At 40.9% G+C, this 19,344-nt stretch overlaps 1 protein-coding gene across 1 annotated transcript in view; it reads right to left on the minus strand.

Moving 5' to 3' along the window:
* LAMA4 (laminin subunit alpha 4) overlaps positions 1-19,344 on the minus strand; it is a 153,179-nt gene that overhangs the window by 66,752 nt on the left and 67,083 nt on the right. The window contains exons 6-11 of the mRNA XM_010598266.3: positions 17,403-17,617; positions 14,490-14,585; positions 12,414-12,565; positions 10,557-10,667; positions 4,429-4,540; positions 1,167-1,334 (exon numbers count right to left, since the gene is read on the minus strand). Of these exons, the coding sequence (XP_010596568.2) occupies positions 1,167-1,334; positions 4,429-4,540; positions 10,557-10,667; positions 12,414-12,565; positions 14,490-14,585; positions 17,403-17,617 (854 nt within the window). The remainder of the gene's footprint in view (positions 1-1,166; positions 1,335-4,428; positions 4,541-10,556; positions 10,668-12,413; positions 12,566-14,489; positions 14,586-17,402; positions 17,618-19,344) is intronic.

Below are 19,344 nucleotides of genomic sequence, written 5' to 3' on the forward strand. Positions count from 1 at the left end.
GATAACACTACTATGGTTAGATGTCTACATTCATCATCACAGGAAACAAATTTCAATTGGAAGTTAGAGAAAATAAAGAAGTAATTTGTTCCCTATCCAAGTTTACAAACTTTCTGGACCTCAGTAAAGAATCCTTGGCCTAGGGGATTTCCTGTAACTGCACACATTCTTTGGTTGGGTTCTGAGATGTCTCTGGTCTCATACACCATGTTAGTTTTCTTAATGCAGTCCCAGGGTTGACCTCCACTCTGCTCCACTCCAGCCCTGCTTCCACTTCCTTTTGCCCTGGTTTCTGTTCTTCTAGGGCCTCTGCAGAATGAAACACAGCTTATCCACCATTCCTCCTGACACAGGGCCAGTACACATGTCCTTCTGAGGTTTTTCTAAGGGGTTTCCTGTTAATAACCACAGGAGAACAGATTAAAATAAAAAATAGACGAAACAAAAATCTGAGGGAAGTTGAGAAAAAAATAGACCTGGCAAGCCTCCTACTAAATACAGCACTGTGACGTGCAGAGGAAATAAATACATGTTGGCTCAAGTGAAATAAGAAAAACCTACATTGAAAGTGATCTACAGCCCTCAGAATGAACGTGGCTGGGCTTGGAGCTTTTCTGGCTTCTTGAGAAAATTTCTCTTACTGTCGTTCTGGGAATTGTTTTCCTTCAATTCTCCTTTCCCTATTTATGCATTTTGACCAAATGCTATGTTCCTACATCTTTCCCACAGGAGTGAAAGTTCTGTAGATTCCTTGTGGGCTCTCAGCTATTATCCAAGAGTTCAAGGTTAGGCGTGGATCTAAAAATTCTTGCTCATATAGTCAAGCTGACCTGAATGATTCCCCGAGGCCACATACAAATTCTAAATAGCTGTGAAAATTCAAGGGTGGATTACCCAAAAAGCAAGGTATGCACAGGCTTAATTGTGTTTATTTACCAATCCGTAGTGCACAATTTCGCCTGGTTTTCAGCACGTCAAAGGTAAGCCCATGAGTACCTTGTTTACTGTAAACCGGTGCATACTGCGCATAACTGGTTTATCTACCCCTGCTCTGAATATTGGGAACTGACTGCTTGGACCAAGTGTCCTGTAGACTTTGTGTCTTCTTCCAGATACACAAAGAAAGCAAACATCTTCTGGGTCAGCTAGAAGTTGAAAACACCTACGCTCATGGGCTTCGTCTGCCTCCTCATCCACGAGCTCCTGTTGGGTGAGGAATGGTTGGCGGCCTCTAATCTCCTCAAGCATCTTCTGAGCCAATACCAGCTTCTCAGAGATTTCCTCGGGGCTAAGTTCCTGCTCCTCTCCATAATACAGCATCTTGTTGGTGATCTCTGAAAGGAAGAATGTGGTGAACTAAGACAGTAGAGAGAGACAACCAGGCATTTTATAGTGACGCTATGGAAGACACAGGGGAGTGAAGGCTGGTGGGCAAAGGGCAGGGCTGATCCTAAAACAGGAAGAGAGGCTCATTCAAAGACATTATACTGGCATCCACATTGCAAATACCAGTGTCTGCATAGGAGATCATCGCTTCATCCAGAGAGAAGTAAAACCTGGGAAGTCACTCCTCCCTGCTTCCCAGGAGGTGTTTTCAGAATGGGAATGGGGCCAATATAAAACCTGCCCTGCTTTCATCTACAGCTAGTTACTTCCATGATTTGAAGAGTTTAATATTCAAGGTCCACATATCTTGGGGTCTTTGGTAAGTTTTTATTATTATTATTATTAACATAAAATACTTAACTTGCAGAAGATTTTTTTGAGGTATCTCCTGTCATGTGTAAGATGCTTTGTGGGTATTAATTTTATTTTAGCCAAGAATTGGAGCAAGGCTCTAAGCCAAAATGAAAACATGTTGACAGCCATTCAAGTGAGGTTTTCAGGTTAATTTACCTACTGGTTGTAAAATGGAAACCCTGGTGGTGTAGTGGTTAAGTGCTATGGCTACTAACCAAAAGGTTGGCAGTTCAAATCTACCAGGTGCTCCTTGGAAACTCTATGGGGAAGTTCTACTCTGTCCTATAGGGTCACTATGAGTCGGAATCAACTTGACAACAGCGGGTGGTTATAAAATAGGAATTTGTTATAGTATGATGTGAGTTTTTACTCATAAATATTTGGCTTTTGCCAATTGCTGTTTGCCTTCTGCGTATGCCTCTTGTCAAAACTGGCCCATATTGACTCTGGGGTCGTTTTCACCCCACTTCCATAAGTAGGATGAAGAAATTTAGAACTGAAAGGAACTACTGAGGCTTGGAGGAATTAAATGACTTGTCTAAATAATAGCAAAGCGGGATTGTTCTCTGACCCCCTCTTTCTGCTGTATATGATCAGAAGAAAATTATGTTAGTGCCACCTTGTCCTATGGCAGCTATGGGAGGAAGCATTTTATCTTCCTGGCATAAAAGAAATTGTGCATCTGTGGTTTACTATGATCTATTTTTTATGTGGTTGGCCAGACAAGATGGGTAAACAAACACTGATGTCACATAAATCAAACCATGATACGGGGTTGTATTTTATATGAATAATAGCTTGAAGGTCACTGGAAGTTACATTAGAGATGGTTGGGAATAATGAATGACGTACCATTGGTGTTGTACAGCATTTCTGAATTCCAAAGGAAGGAAGATAAATGGGGGAAGCGGTTGTTAATGCTATAAATATTACTAAGAATGTTATAGGGAAATAAGATACACTGGGGGGAAAAAAACCTATGAAGAGATTAAACCTCCTCTTTTCAAGTAAAAGTCTAAAATACTAAACACTGAAATAAATGAAATAAAGACTTTTTCCCCCACAGCTCTAGCACTTGAAATGCAGATGCAAGTATTATACTTATGAAGGAGCCCTGGTGGCACAGTGGCTAAAGTGCTCAGCTGCTAACTGAAAGGTTTGTGGTTCAAACCCACTAGCTGCTCCCCGAAAGAAAAATGTGGCAGTCTGCCTTCGAAACCCTTTGGGAAAGTTCTACTCTGTCCTCTGTATAGGGACAGTATGAGCTGAAACTGGTTTTGAATTATTATATTTACAGTTTTGGCCTGTTTTATTTTAGTCATGCCTGGTGTAGATTATAGAAGAAAATGTAGACAACATTTTTCCCTTTGGTCTTTGGGATTGTTTATACATTATTTTTAAAAGGTAAAAACTTATGGAAATTATTGTTTCCTATTTATACTTCTTTTTCATTTTTTTCCATTCTTTCTCATACTTAAAGAGTTTCAGATTCTTCGCAAATGAAACATCTTTGAGTCAAAATTTGGATAGTAACAGCAAAGGTCAATTATTTGCTCTGAATAGCTCTCTAGCATGCTGGCTTTATTTGCTGCCGAAAGAGGCATTTATTTCTTAATTGGATGAGGTCACTTAATTTTCTAGGTTCAATCTTACTTTTGAATAAATCAATAGCCAGTTTAAAATGCTATAGGAAAATAACGGTTTATCAGTAAATGCAAGAACATGCGATAGTGAGGATGGTACTGGGGAGTTTGGAAATGCATGTCATTTGCTTTTATTGCGTATTAGAGGCAGCAAAAGAAACGCAGCAAATAATTACTGCTGGCTTGATGTATTCTTTTGCCTGGAGTGTGCCCCTGATATCTCCAAATAAAGATACAAATCTTCCATTGTGCATCGTTTTACTGCAATTGTGCCCTGAGATACACTTGGTGCTGTCATCCAACCTTTAATATATAGGATAATAAAAACTATGGAAATACACAAATACTGTATCTTTGCAGGCTCCAGCCCAAGGAATTTCTCCATCTTAGAACAAATGAAATTGCCTGTTTTCTGTTGGTAAATGGAAGGTCAGCGTTCAGTGTGCTATTAAGACACTCTTCAAAATGCAGCCCGCACTTATCAGGAGTTAGAGCACAAGTAAATAAACCTTCAAGAGGGAAGGTAAAATCTACCACAGTGGTTTAGGTCAAAGGAATCTCACACAGTCTCTCCCCTCTTCTTCTGGCTTGGGGACCCAGAGCATGTTGCTCGCCTGGTCCTTGGGAAAGAGCAAAAAACCCAAACAGTTTATGACGGTTTAGATTAGCCGACAGTTTACTGCCATTCACTAAGCAACGTTTTCCCAGCAAATATCTGAGAAAGATGTGTAACTCCTACTCAACCACTGCATTTTAGGGAAACCATAACATGTAATTTTCTCTGCTGGAGAGGCATTCTGACATCCCACTTCTGTGAAATGCCTGAAATGGGGATGATTCTGTACATTTATTCTTGAAATTCAGCAGATACCAGTGTTCAGAATTCCTAGATAAACTCGAAGATCTAATATAAGTTTAAACATATAAGACTCTAACAGCAGTTCCTGGCACATAGTGAGTGCTGATGGTAGCCACTATTTTCATTGTTGTTAATAACATAACTGGTTCCTTTACATTAAGTGAACTCAGAAAAGAATATGTTTACCTTGGATTTTATCCCTCATATCGTGGGTTTGCTCGACAAGCTGAGTTGCATGGTTAATGGTATCCACAGTTTCCTTCTGAATCAGTTGACTCTTTCTTGAGGCTTGATTTTCCTACAAATAATTCATGTAAGCTCTAGATTAAATTTATGAGAAAGCCACATTGTATGTAGACATATGGGCTGGGTGAGCATAAGTATTGCATAAACATAAATTTTCCTGGCATATGAAACTTCTATTAACATATAAAATGGTCCCAGGAATCATGCTTGAAGGCTGATGTGATGACTAGTCTTAGAATCACAAAATGCTCTAAAATCAAATGCTATTGCTATGCTATCAGTCACAGTACTATTCAAACCAGTTGCATTTTATATGCCATTTACCCTTTGAATTTCTACTGTACCTCAAGATGCCAGACTAGGAAATCACCCATGTCTGCTGATCAGTTTGACATTGTACTGACTAAAGAGCTTAAAGTTTCAAGGAAAACTGTTGAGAAAGTAGGCAGACCTTGATGTGATTCATGCATTCAACGGCTCCTGGGTGGTCCAACCACTGCTGAGATGGAATTACCCCAGAGATTTAAAGGGTTATGCTCACTGGGCTGAATGCTATTCTCAGTGCTTCATTCCAAATTCTCATCAACATTGATGGCACTTGTGTACAAATAACTGCTCATGCAGGTTTGGCTCAGAGAGCCTGGAGCTCTTCTCTGAGAAGCCGGCTCCCTTCTCTCAAGTTGGGAGCTTCTTTTTCGGAGCTTCCAAGTAAGTGGTATTTGCCAAAATTAGATTCCAACTGAAATGTGGCTTCTGAAGAAAGGGGGTGTGTGGATGTGTATGTGTGTGTTTGTGTATGTGTAGTTAAGGTCAGAAGCTGATCTATGAACATGGAAATTGGTCAAGGCCAGGACACTGCTCTGTATGCAGTGTGGGGACGGGTACTTCCTTTGGGCATTAGACTGTCTCAGGGGTCCTATTTAGAGGAGGAGGGGCTCTTCAGCTTGGCATTTGGTAATGGCCCGCTTACCTTGTTTGGTGCTTTTTTTGACTCAGCTCTGTAACAAAGTACTGCAGTACCTGAATGAGCTGCAGGATAATCGGCCACACAGACTGCTGACAGACCCATTGTACAGTGTCCCCAGGACAGGCAAGGGGCTTTCAAACCTTTCTCCCTTTCTCCTGTGCTCTATCTAGAGAAATATTCCAGGATTTTACCTGGAATATGTTTATGCTTTCCAGGCATGATCCAAGCAAGTAGACCTCTAAGATCAATCAAGGAAGAGAATGCAGAAATGGTATCCTAGCAAACAGATGCCACTGGGGGTCTAGGGCCAGTCTGTGAGCCCCTCCATGCAAAGCAGTGCCCTAGAGTTGTGAAGCTCCCTATGGAGTATCAGTGGGGCCATCAGTCACTTCACTAAACTGAGTCTTCGCATTCCTTCCTAGTCAATTCTAGTCTTCCTCTTGGCTTTTTCTGAGAAATAATATTCACAGTCATCTTAAAATTAGATGATACAGAGAATAAGCTGAATCTTATTCTTGATATTGTTCTTCCATCCCTTATTAAAAAATGTAGATGCAAACATTTAAAACATTTAAAAATTTTGAGCAAGTTGAAATTTGAGGCAGTTTAAATTGGGTTCTATTTGCAAAGTAAAATACTCATATTATTTACTTTGGCATCATTCTTCAAGGGAAAAGCCCCACTGCTATTGCTATGTTCATTTAACTTCCTTCTTAATATGGTAGCATTGAACTGCAGAATGAAAAGGCAGCTTGAAGGTGTCAGATCTCTAAGAAAAGGCTTTTCTTTTCAACCAACACCAGAGGGCACTGTAAGATATATGTATGTATAAACCCACTGCCGTCAAGTCGATTCTGACTCGTAGCAACCCTATAGGACAGAGTAGAAATGCCCCACAGGGTTTCCAAGGAGTGGCTGGTGGATTCCAACTGCTGACCTTAGCACTTCACCACTATGCCACCAGAGTTTCCATATATACGTGTGTTTTTTTTTTTTATATATATATTTATTATGTATATTTATTTATATGTAATATACTTTTAAGGCAAGGTACATATGTTGCTAGGTGCCGGTGAGTCAGTTCCGACTCATAGGGACCTTATGTACAAGAGAAAGAAGTATTGCCTGGTCCTGCGCCATTCTTACAATCTTTGCTATATTTTAGCCCATTATTGCAATCACTGTCTTAATCTATCTTGTTGAGAGTCTTCCTCTTTTTCCCTGACCCTCTGCTTTACCAAGCATGATGTCCTTCTCTAGGGACAGGTCCCTCTTGACTGTATGTCCAAAGTATGTGAGATGAAGTTTTGCCATCCTTGCTTCTAAGGAAGATTCTGGCTATACTTCCAAGATGGATTTGTTCATTCTTCTGGCAGTCCATCGTATATTCAATGTTCTTTGCCAACACTATACTTCAAAGGCATCAATTCTTCTTTGGTTATGCATATGAAGTGATTAAAAATATCATGGTTTGGGTTAGGTGCACCTTAGTCCTTAAAGTGACATCTTTGCTTTTGAACACCTAAATGAGGTCCTTTGCAGCAGATTTGTCCAATGCAATATGTCATTTGATTTCCTGACTGCTGCTTCGCTTGGTGTAGACTGCAGATCCAAGTAAAATGAAACCCCTTACAACTTCAATCTTTTCTCCGTTTATCATGATGTTGCTTACTGGTCCAGTTGTAAAGATTTTTTGTTTTCTTTTTTTTTAAGTTGAGATGTAATCCATACTGAAAGTTATAGTCTTTGATCTTCATCGGTAAGTGCTTCAAGCCCTCTTCACTTTTGGCAAGCAAGGTTGTATCATCTGCATATTGCAGGTTGTTAAGTCTTCCACCAATTCCGATGGCACATTCTTCTTCATACAATCCAGCTTCTCGGATTATTTGTTCAGCATACAGTTTGAATAAGTATGGTAAGAAGATACAACCCTGACACACACCTTTTCTGATTTTAAACCACTCAATGTCCCCTTGTTCTGATCAAATGACTGTCTCTTGGTCTATGCACAGGTTCCAAAAGAGCACAATTAAGTGTTCTGGAATCCCCATTCTTCACAATGCTATCCATAATTTGTTATGATCCAAATAACTATGCATAGTCAATAAAACACAGGTAAATATCTTTCCAGTATTCTCTGCTTCCAGCCAAGACCCTTCCGACATCAGTAATGATATCCCCTCATTCCATGTCCTCTTCTGAATCTGGCTTGAATTTCTGGCAGTTCCCTGTGGATGTACTGCTGTTTTTGAATTATCTTCAGCAAAATTTTACTTGCGTGTGATATTAACGATATTTTTCGATAATTTCTGCATTCTGTTGGATCACCACCTATGTAGCGCAGTTCTACTCTGACACATGGTGTGGCCATGAGTCAGAAATAACTTGACGGCAACTGGTTTTCAAACATTAAAATGAAACACACGTGAGGAACGTGCATCTTAGTCCAATCAAATATACGAGACCAAATGGGCAACTCCTGTCCAAAAGCAGGACGAGAAGGCAGGAAGGGACAGGAATGGGACGAATGGACACAAGGAACCTGGGACAGAAAGGGGGAGCGTGCTGTCACATTGTGGGGATTGCACCAATGTCACAAAACAATGTGTACAAATTTTTGAATGCGAAATTAACTTGAGCTGTAAACTTTCACCTAAAGCACAATTTAAAAAAAAAAAAACCCGTTGCCATCAAGTTGATTCCGACTCATAGCGACCCTGTAGGACAGAGTGGTACTGCCCCATAGGGTTTTCAAGGAGTAGTTGGTGGATTTTAACTGCTGACCTTTCAGCTAACAGCCAAACACTTAACCACTGAGCCACTGGGCTCCTTTTAAACATTAATGCCTTCCAAATAATCTCTTTTCTGAGCTACCGACTTATATCTCTAACTGCCCACTGGACATCTCCATAGACACTTCACTGTTAAAATATCCAGGCTAATTCACTCTCTATTTTTAATCTGAGTCATCCATTTCTCCAAGCCAGAGATTCCCTCCTTGCCACTCTTCACATTCAAATGGTTACCAAACCTTGTTTGTTGGTTTTGCCATTTTGTCCTTTCTTCCTCATCCTCACTACCTCAGTCTCAGTTCATCTCCATTCACCGTAAATTCTTTGCAGATGAAGGCAACCAGCCATTCTCTTGTCTAGACTACTGACTGTATCAGTTTTCCTAACTGGCTTTCCTCTTCTCAGAGTCTTCACTCATCAGTCTATCATCCATATTGCACAGGAATGGTTCTGAGGTGGAAAGCCGATCAGGTCAATGTTTAAGGTAAACACTCCAATAACTTCCAAAGTCCGGAGGATGAAGTCCCAGTTCCTGGGGGATTCTTCATGATCTGGCCTCAGAACTTTTTCAGCATTATCTCCTATTCTGTGCTGTACGATTAATCTTCTGCAAGGCCAAAGCCAGAGTTCTTCTAGACCCAAGAACACACGGTGTTGCTTCACATTTCTGTGCTTTTATAGTACTTTTCCCCTGCTTGGAAGTAAACGATATATTCCTAGTCATTCTTCAATACATAGTTCAAGCAGCACCTTCTCTGAAAAGTCGCCTCTAATGCACTCCCGCTGCAAGAGTTAACCATTTCTTCCTTAGACTTAGCTATTCAGCCTGTACCATACCTCTATTATTAAATGCTGTGTTATGGTTATTTTTTACATATCTGCTTCCTCTACTGGGCTGTGAGCTCCTTGAGGGAAGGAGTCTTATTATATTCATTTCAAGGACCAGTTTAAAACCAGTTGCCTTCAAATTGATTCTGACTCATGGCGACCCTACATATGTCAGAGTAGAACATGCTCCATGGGGTTTTCAATGGCTGGTTTTTCAGAAGTATATTGCTAGGCCTTTCTTTCGAGGCACCTCTGGGTGCACTTGAACCTCTAACTTTTCTTCCAGTTAGGCTGCTGAGTGCTTTAAATGTTTGCACCACCCAGGACTCCCATTTCAAGGGTGGTTACTGTTATGGACTAGGTGTTCATTAACGGTCATGAAATTGAAACACATACTTATTTTCGTTCTGCCTTTTTTGCAAGACCAGGGATGGGCTCAGATGCTTTTGATGTGTGGAGATGACCTGCTTTCTAGCCAGTCCCAAGGGTCTTTTTGCAGGTTGCTTTTGCTGTGGCTGAAGCAGTAGGGAGGGAAGCAGAGGTAGAGGAGATGGAGAAGTGGAGGGGGTGGTGCAGCGCTGTCCTGAGCCAGACCTGGGAGACTGGGCCCTGTGACTCAGGATGCTGCAGTGCACCTTTGAGACCCAGGCAGCGAGGGGCAGCACGGAGATTGGGTGTTTTTCCTCCAGGCTCTGAGGAGTGTATGGAATAGTCCTTCATGTTGACTCTGCTCATGTTTTAATATTTTCTTGTTATTCTGGGAGAGCTTTTACCACTCATATTTATCTTAATATTTTTCCAGGCTATTTGACTTTTCCATTTATTTAGCTGTTTTACTGGGTATTGAAATTTTTTTTTATCTTGTCACATCTATTACCTTTTCCCATTGTAATTCCTCTCACTGTGTTTAAGAGTATTAAATCACCTTCCAAGGCTTATTAATTATTTTGTTCTATTTTCTTGTATTTTTTTCTAAGATTTGAGATTTCTACTCAACTCTTTAATCCATCTGGAATTTACTTTTACATTTGGTGTAAAGTGATTTTTTTTTTCCCTGAAAAATTGTTTTATCCACACACTTCCTTTTACTATTAAATGCATCCTTTTGCAAACTTTCAAATTTTACATTCTATATAGTAAACTTTATTTCTGGATGCTCTACAGCTCTTAGCCCTAAAATGTTAAGGTGAAGAGCAGAATAACTATCTTAATTGAAACATGTATCAACCATATTAATCAGCAGCAAATATATTTAAAGTTCCTCATAAACATAGCTTTTCAAGGAAAGCAATCAAAAAAGGGTAAGATAGTGGGAACAGGGCGTGTTGACTTTCTCCACAAGCCTTGGCCTTGATTTATTTTAAGGCACATGGGTCACTGCATATTTTCTCGGCCATGTTAAGCCCCAGTTGTTGGTGACTAGCGAGGCTCACACCAGCTAAATCCTTTCTCTGAAGACTGTCCCAGGAACTAACACATACCTTTTCAGCTAATTCCTCCACGTCAGACACAAGGCTTTTCATTGTAGTCTCAGCAGTGTTGATCTGTATCTTCCTTAAGACGTACTGGTTTTCTCTTTCTGACAATTTTGTCTGTGTGAAAAACGTATTTTGAAAATAATCAGTAGGTGTGCACAACAGCCTTAAAAAATATAACATTAAAGTCTTTCAGTCTGAGAGGATGTAGAGTGCCAGCCTCTGTCCCCAGCTTTTGTCCCCAAATAGCAGGGTCCCCAGGATGCTGTGGGTGGTTGTGAAGGTTGGGGTCTCATGAGGCGACTGAGGGCCCTCAGGGATGAAACTTCTCTGAGCTTTTCTCATCAGGCTGGGGACCCTGGCTGGGGCTGTGCTGGGCATGGGGAAAGGGACACCTTTTTGTGATTTTCATAAAGGTACAGTATGGCTGGTGGTGACTCCAGGTTTCTGAGCTTTACATTTGCAACTTGGGCAGGCTGGGAGGAATTGATTAATACTCCTGGATCAATGTTAATGTAGGTCAGAAATTCACGGTCTTTTCTTTGGTGTAAAGAAAGCAATTCTTTTTAATTTCAGCCCACTTGCCCTTTCTTTTCCATTTTTTGAGGAGTTTGGCCCGAATGAAGCCCTTCTCAGGTTACTTTGAAGTAAGTCCTTCATTCTTGGCACTTTCTGCCAGCTGTAATGATACCTATTTTGAATTGGGCTGGTGGGGAAAGAGGATTTGGGCTGGATCAAGAGGCTTTGTCTAGGTTAGACTTCTGAGAATTAGTGCCCGTGTGTGACTGAAGAAGTGAGTTTTTTAGAATTCCTGAGTTTGGACTAGAATGGTCACTAAGATTCCATCCAGCTCTACAACTTTATAATTTTTATTTTGTTTTTCCCTTGGATATTTGGCCAATTCCCGTGGATATCATGTGCATCTCCAAAAAGTAGAATAAGCTATTGTTCTAACTGCTTTATGTATATCAACTCATTGAATTCTCTCAACAAACCATGAAATAGGTGCAATAATTATTCTCATTTCCAGATAAGAAAACTGAAGAGTAAAAAGGTGAAGTAATATACCCAAAGACACACAGCTAGCAAATGTGAGAGCTCGGGTTTGAATGCAAACAGTCTGGCTTTAAAGTTTCTGCTCTTAAGCACTATGCTAAATTGACTAACAAAGCAAAAAAAAAAAAAAAAATGGTGTTGGTATTAATTTTATTATCTTTTCAGCTAATCATTATTGTTTTAAAAAAATGTCGATTGTGCTAGAAACCTATGATTTAGGGGAAAAACAAACACCTCTTAAGGCTTAGATACATAAGTACAGTCTAGTCAACTGCTTTTGGCTGTTACCTACTTTTGTTTATTCAATAGTAACCACTTAACCTATGAGGAGAAACAGAGCATATGAGTATTATGTGTGTGTGTGAGGGGAGGGAAAATGAGAGGAGAGACTGTGTTTGAGAAGGAGAGGTAGGGCTAGGAGGGAGATAGAGAATGAAGTTTCTAGAGAAACTCCTTAAAACCTTGTAAACTGAGGCTAAAATAATGGTGTAGGTTTGTGGTAGTTACTTGAATAATTCATTTACAGCTTCACCACCGAAATAAGAATATTTGTCTTCCTTCAATAGTCTTGTACGTAGGTACTAGTCTTTCAGTAATTTCATTTTCATTATAACCTCTTTATAGATGGCAGCTCTTGGTTGAAGTTGAAGCTCATGGTTACAATCAACTTTTCATTATTTCCTGGATCTAACAATCCATAATATAAACATGCAACTCAGATACCAAGAGGACATAGAAGGTATTGCTAAGAACGACTCTACAAAACCAGAATGAAAATAAAGTCCAAAGTCCAACATTGCTGCATACTTTGAGGAGGTAGATGGTGGAGTTCATTTCATTCACGTGCCTCTGTGCAGCGGCCCCAGATGACACGCTCAATAGACTGGATTTACTTTCTTCAATGGAGAGTGCTGCTGACCGCAGGTCGTCTGTCAGATCCCAGATGCATTTGTCACAGCCTGAAGGTTAAAAGGGAATGTCAGGTCTTCAAATTCAGATTCAAAAGTCAATCTGTAAGCATGCTGCTTTAAATAAATGTGTACTTCCTGGGTTAATATTATTTTTATTTTTGTTTCCTGAGGACCCATCCTGGGTCCCTGAACTGGTCTTCATACTCAGAGAGGGGAAAGAACCTAAGATCAGCTGAACTGTACGTGGGGCGCTGTCTTTGCTTAAAACATAACAGAAAACAAACAACAAGTGATCCAGGGAATGTAAGTTCACATGAACATTTAGTGTTGAATTGTATAAGAAAGGGAGCCCGAAAGGGCAAACCATCTGAGATGGTGGATAAGGAGAGAGCCTATCCACTTTCTTTTCCCCCTCTTTTTAAGAAAATGTATTGTGGTAAAATATACATAATAAAAAACTGCCATTTCAACCACTTCAAAGCGTACAATTCAGTCACATTAATTATATTCACTGTGTCATGCAACCAACTATCCACTTTTCTTTAGTGGTGGGAAAGCACTTTGGGATGTTTCTATTCATATTAGGTTCCGGTCTCCTGCTTGGCACCAACTGGTAAAGACAGTTATATGCTAGGCAGCTCTCCCTTTCCTAGTAGCTTTTCTCAGTCAGTGTTCAGGGGCTAGTACTGTGCCTTCACCTCAACCCAAAGGTGCCTCAGTTCCTCCTTATGATCCAACCTCTTGTCTGGGTAAACATCTCAGCAGAACCAGTTCTTTGGGCCACAACTGTGTGTGAACATCTCTCCCTGACACAAGAAGATGGTGCCAAAGGCCAGGTTGAAACTGGGCACCTGGTGAGGCAGGTCACAGTTATTCTGTGCCACCCTCCTTTCACATTTGAATTCCCCTGGCCACTGTCATCACCACCCAAGGACACAGTACCCTCCTGTGACACACTGAAAAGAACCTTGCTTTGGAAACTGCCTTGACCACCCTTTAAAACTTGCCTGTTCCCAATCTCTTTCCCTCAGATTGTGCTTTCCTCTAGAAAAGTGATAAATGTAGACCTAAGGGTTAATGGCTGTTAATATGTTAATTTGTTATTTGAAGTTTAAGATGGTCTCATATGCTCTCTCAAACCGATGACTCTTCAGTCGGTCAGCACCTCAGCCTGGTGGAGGAATGCTTAAAGTCAGACAGGCATCTTGATGTCTTTAACATGACCTTAACTAGGCGACCACCTATTTCATCAGTGTGTAAATTGTGTCCTGCTTGTGCCTCCTATCCTGTGTCATCTTCTGAAACTTGAGGGACTTCTTGCCTTTACAGGTAATATTGATCTCTTGTGCCCAGTGGGACTTAAAGGCCAAGATACTTTCATCCGGGGGAGGGGGTTCTTAATATTAAAATAGCCTCTAAACCAAAATTTTGTTTCTGATAAAATGGCTCATAATTTGATTATCAGGAGTGGCAGAGGAGCCCTGGAAAGAAAGACGGCAGCTCCAATTCAGAAGACCTGAATATTTTATTTTGGGTTCCACTTCAGACTTGTAGTGATTTGGTAAAAACCAATTAAATCTCTTGTTACCTCAGTTTCCCCAGGTGTTGCAGAACATTGTCTATATAACAGTTTCTCCAGGACTTACTAAATAATATAGAAAAAGAAGCTAGAATGAGCTCTGTCTTTGGGAATTATGTTTCTTTACTCACCAGTTAAGATGTTGAATTTAAAGACTTGATAAAATAACTTCTAAAGTAGAGCTATTTAAAAGCAGATCACCTATTTGGCAATTGGAATCAAGCAAAGCACTAAGTATCGTTTGTTCAGGGTCTGTTTACTAGAGGCACAGAGTTAAAGCCAGGGACAGGACTCGGCCTTTAGACAGAGCCACGTTGCATAGCTCTCTTTAATTCCACACCTGCAGCATATTAGAGAAAGTGGGGTTAGTCAATCATGTACTGTTATTTTTACTTATGGTTGGGCAGTCCATGCCTGTAGGGGGTTCAAAATTTTCTTCCAAGCATTCTCCGGTTACGCTGTCACAAGGGCCTCCCCCGCAACGGCACACTGTGGGAAACAAAAACAGGAGATTAGGGATTCATCTCTTAATGCTTGAAATATAGCAATGTTTTCATGGTTTCTAGAAATACTGGCTATCAGTGTATAATTCTTCGATGGGGATTAATTATATTCTTCCTTAAAACCTGGTGGAAGCTACGATATAGAGATAATATCCTCACGCTATTAAGCCCCAGTCCAATGAGACTTGCAAAGGTGGCCCCGAGGAGAAAGTGAACCTAAATTCTCTTGGATTCCTCTCCTAACTCTCTGGGATTCTGACTTGACTGTGCAACTGGTTTAGTCCAAACAGATCCTGGTAAGTTTCAAAGGTACTAAATGAATACCATGGAGTGCTTCATTCCACTTGAAACTAAAAGCCATCCTTTCATCACAGACTGATTTTCCAGTTTAGTCCAACTTCACGGCTGATCACTGCCAGGTGTGAGGGAAGAGCAGCCCAGCAAGGAGTGAGTGAGGAGGCCCAGGAGGGATTCTTGGCTCCCACAGTGTTCAACTGTTGGCAAGACAGACTCCTAAACCTCTACAACGTTATTGGGAGAGTATAGCTATCTGTGGGATAGCCAGGAATAATGTTGTTGTGGAAAGAATTAGGAACATGTTTACATGAATTTAGAACTAGACCAAAGAGCCTATCATTAATCTACTGATTATTTTCAATAAAGTCTTTTGGAAAAAGCAAAAAGAAAACTCTAGTCTCATCAGACTGGTTGTTTTCCACTGAGTCTCTGAGTAGAAATTAATTTGTAATGTTTAAAAAGGAATTTCTAAGCTATCACTTGGGGGCAGTGATTTAGTGGTTTACCTTCCTTGCAGGTAACCTGGGTTAGGTTCCTAGCCAATGTACCTCATGTGCAGCCACCACCTGTTAGTGGAAGCTTGCGTGTTGCTATGACGCTCAACGGGTTTCTGCAGAGTTTCCAGACTATGACAGACTAGGGAGAAAGGCCTGGCAATCTACTTCCAAAAATCAGTCATTAAAAACCCTATGGATCACAACAGTCCAATCCTGTTGTACGTGGTGTCACCATGAGTCGGGGCTGACTCAACAGTAGCTAATAACCACAACAAGCTATCTAGCAATAAACTGGACTAGAATTGTGAATTTCTTTTCTCATTGTCTTCCTAAAACAATCATAAAAAGTTAGCTTCAAGGGAGACATATATTTACAACATTTCAGGTGTTTAATGTTCCACAAAATGCACATTTACTAGACAATTCAGCAAGATCATGCTTTCTGGCTTCTAACATTAGCTTCTCTTCTAAGAGCGATCTGCATCCTTGTAGTTTAAATACATGCCTAGTGAATGCTTTGAGAGGTGGGGCATCAATGTTTCTGGCCTTAGTTTGCCAGTGCTCTTTCTGATGGCTGCTTTCTCTCCCATTCGCTTGACTGGACGCAGCATCCTCTGTCCCCTCTCCCATTCCTGGTGTTACACCTCTGTGCACATTACTTTCTTAGAGACATGTTTATTTTTATCGTGACTTTGGCAGGTCATACATGTTTCCTTCTCAAGTTTAAACTCCTGATTTAATATCTTTTCAGGTGGGAATCTGTTTCAGTGAGATTTCTCACAACAGCAAGATATCTCTTCCTCTCCCTTTCTTCCTTCAAAGTCACATAAGAGTAAGAAATAATCTCAGCCTTCCTGGACTCCTAGAAGAAAGCAATTTAACTTTAGTTCTGAAGAACTTCATCCAATGTGGCAAACAGATTGGAGAAATCATGAATAAAATGTGTACGTTTCAGTTAAAGCCTAACCAGGAAGATTTCTTACACTATTCCTGAAATATTTACTCTGACAATCTGAGGAAGGGGGAATGATTAAACTGTACCCTTGATTTGCTAATCCATTTCACCAAAATGCCAATTTTATCAAGCATAACTAAAAGAAAGGACGTAGGCTGAAAAATAAGAAAACATTTAGATTAATTTCATTCAGTCCCCTGGTCAATGATAGGTAACCCACAGAAGTCTGATTCTTAGGTCATGTCTTAGTCATCTAGCGCTGCTGTAACAGAAATACCACAAGTGGATGGCTTCCACAAACAGAAGTTCACTCTCTCACAGTCCAGTGGACTAGAACTCCAAAATCAGAGCATCAGCTTCAGGGGAAAGCTTTCTCTCTCTCCCGGCTCTGGAGGAAGATTCTTGTCATCAGTCTTCTCCCGGACTAGGACGTTCTCCATGCAGGAATCCCAGGTCCAAAGGACACACTCTGCTCCTGGTTCTGCTTTCTTGGTGGTATGACGTTCCTGTCTCTCTGCTCACTTCTCTCTTTTATATCTCAAAAGAGATTGGCTCAAGGTACAATCCAATCTTGTAGATTGAGCCCTGTCTCCTTATCATAACTGCTGCTAATCCCATCTCATAAACATCATAAAGATAGGAATTACAACACATAGGAAAATGACATCAGATGACAAAATGGTGGACAATCACACAGTACTAGGAATCATGGCCTAGCCACATTGATACACATATTTTTGGGGACACAATTCAATCCATGAGAGGTAATAATTGGAAATGCAAGATGATAAGGCAAAAGTTCATTTGTGTTAGTGTCTTCTGGTTTATCCTTCCATGAGCTAAGTTATTCTAGTAGCCTTCAGAAAAATATTTAACCCTCGTGAATTTGGGATGCACATTCCTGGGAATATCCCTTGTTCTGGTAAAGTGAAGAGGTGACACTGGCAATATTTCCTCAAGGTAAGTTCTTCATCTAAATTCAGTGTTGACAGACAACCTATGCAATCATGTACATGCTGGCCCGACAGTGGGATTAGGATTTACAGCATTGTACCTGCACAGTTCTTGGCTATCCTGGCATCCCCATAGTAGCCAGGAGCGCAGTGTTCACAGTTGAATCCAGTGGTGTTGCGTAAGCAATTCCTACACTGGCCGGTGACTTCATCACAATCTTCAAAAATCATGTTGGGATCTGAATTTCCACTGCAGTCACATTTCCTACAGGTGCTTCCAATCAGTAAGGGATTTCCATAGTAACCAGGAGCACATCTGAAGGGGAATCACACGGTAGAAATTTAGTGTTTATAGTTTTTCTTCCTTTTTACCTTCTTTATTGCCTAGAAGAAGGGTGTAGTGGGTATTTGTGAATTGCCCCCCCCCGCAAAAAAAAATCCTTTTCCCCCTCCCATCTTCCTGATGGACTATGTTTTTTAAGCAACCACTTCTCCATTTTGTTTTAGGTCATTCAGTTTGGTCAGGCCTCCAGATACAGGACTGTTTGGATTTAACTAGTGTAAGGAGCATTTTTGGTCATTCCCCACAAAAAAAATTTTTTTTTTTTTTTTTTTAATGACTGGTGTACATGGGTGGCATATGATGGATGAGGCCAATATGTTAAATGCACTGAAGGAGAAGCACAGTAGGGCACAGTTAAGAATTGTCCTGGCTTAAATATTAATAACACCTGTATTGAGAAACATTGGTCTGTATCACTATCCACCTTGCCACCGTGAGTTGTTCAGATAACCCAAGTCTGAGCCAATCAATGCCTGGCATTCTTCTGGCCAAAAGGGATGGACCCAGGAAAGATTCAATTGGAGTATAGCCCAGGGCTCTTGTTTAAGGGTGTGGGAAGGCCTTCTTTCCATCTGCATGAGAAGGAAGAGGCATGTAGCACTCTCAGCTGCTGGCAACCATCTTGTTACTGGAGATAAAGCAGAGGGGAGAGCCAAGGACACCACAGGTAAACAGTTGAAGCCTAGATTACTATTCTTCTGGACATTTTAGATATGTAAGCCTACAGAGGCTAGGTACCTAACTGTACTTGTGGGGTGAGCTGGTGCCTCTGGTTATGTTCGCTAGGCCCTGAACAGGGGAACCCAGCCATGTTGGAAAGTAGAGGTTTAAATTCACCCAGGCTTTGCTCACCTTGCCAAACTGTGCACTCTGGGTACGGCTGCCTCTGCCAGCAGGAAGAAATGCCTTTCTCAACTTTTTATCAAGGCACCTGTGGGTCAGCAGAGGCCCTGGTGCATATTACTTGAGGCCCCATCTAAATTCATCCTTGCCAGATTGAGCCTTGAGGGAATAAAAGACCCGTGTTGCCAGATTTTCTATTTTTAATGAAAAAAGTAGAAATTGGATTTTTATGTGAAATTTCAGTTTTTTAAATTGGCTCAAGCTTTGTAAGAATGCTGTAGAGGCCAAGCTACGCATATTTGCTGCCTGGCTGTGGACTTTTCTCTGCTGTGGACCCTAAACTGGTGTAGAAGGCTGGAGTAGAAGATGCTTCAGGCATGACTGGGAAAAGCATGGAGTCACATGGAAACAGGATGAAGGTCAGGCAGAGGAGTTAGTTCTCATGTGAGAGGGAACAAAAGAGCCAGCGGAGGTTTCTGAGCATTACGAAATGCTGGTGAAGGAAGCCAGCTTTCGTGTCAGAGTGCAGCATGCACTGCAGGCTGGAACACTAAGACCTGGGTGGGATGCAGAGGGCTTGGGCTGGGGCACTGGCCTTGGCAGTGGAAAGGAAGGGAGGGTTTTCCAAGGAAACCAACAAGACCTGCCAGTAATAATAAGCCACTATATATATTTTTTTAAGGTCTCCATTTGAAGTAAGAGAATCATGATTCAGAACATTGAAAGATAGAGAAACTAAAGAAATCACACCCATAACCCCCAGGACCCTAACAAAATCACTGCTAAATATTTTGTGTATTTTCTCCCAGTTTTTATTCCTATGACTCATTTTCTTTGGACATAATTGTGATGACGGT

This window comes from Loxodonta africana, chromosome 1 (genome assembly GCF_030014295.1).
Source record: "Loxodonta africana isolate mLoxAfr1 chromosome 1, mLoxAfr1.hap2, whole genome shotgun sequence".
NCBI classification, from domain to species: domain Eukaryota; kingdom Metazoa; phylum Chordata; class Mammalia; order Proboscidea; family Elephantidae; genus Loxodonta; species Loxodonta africana.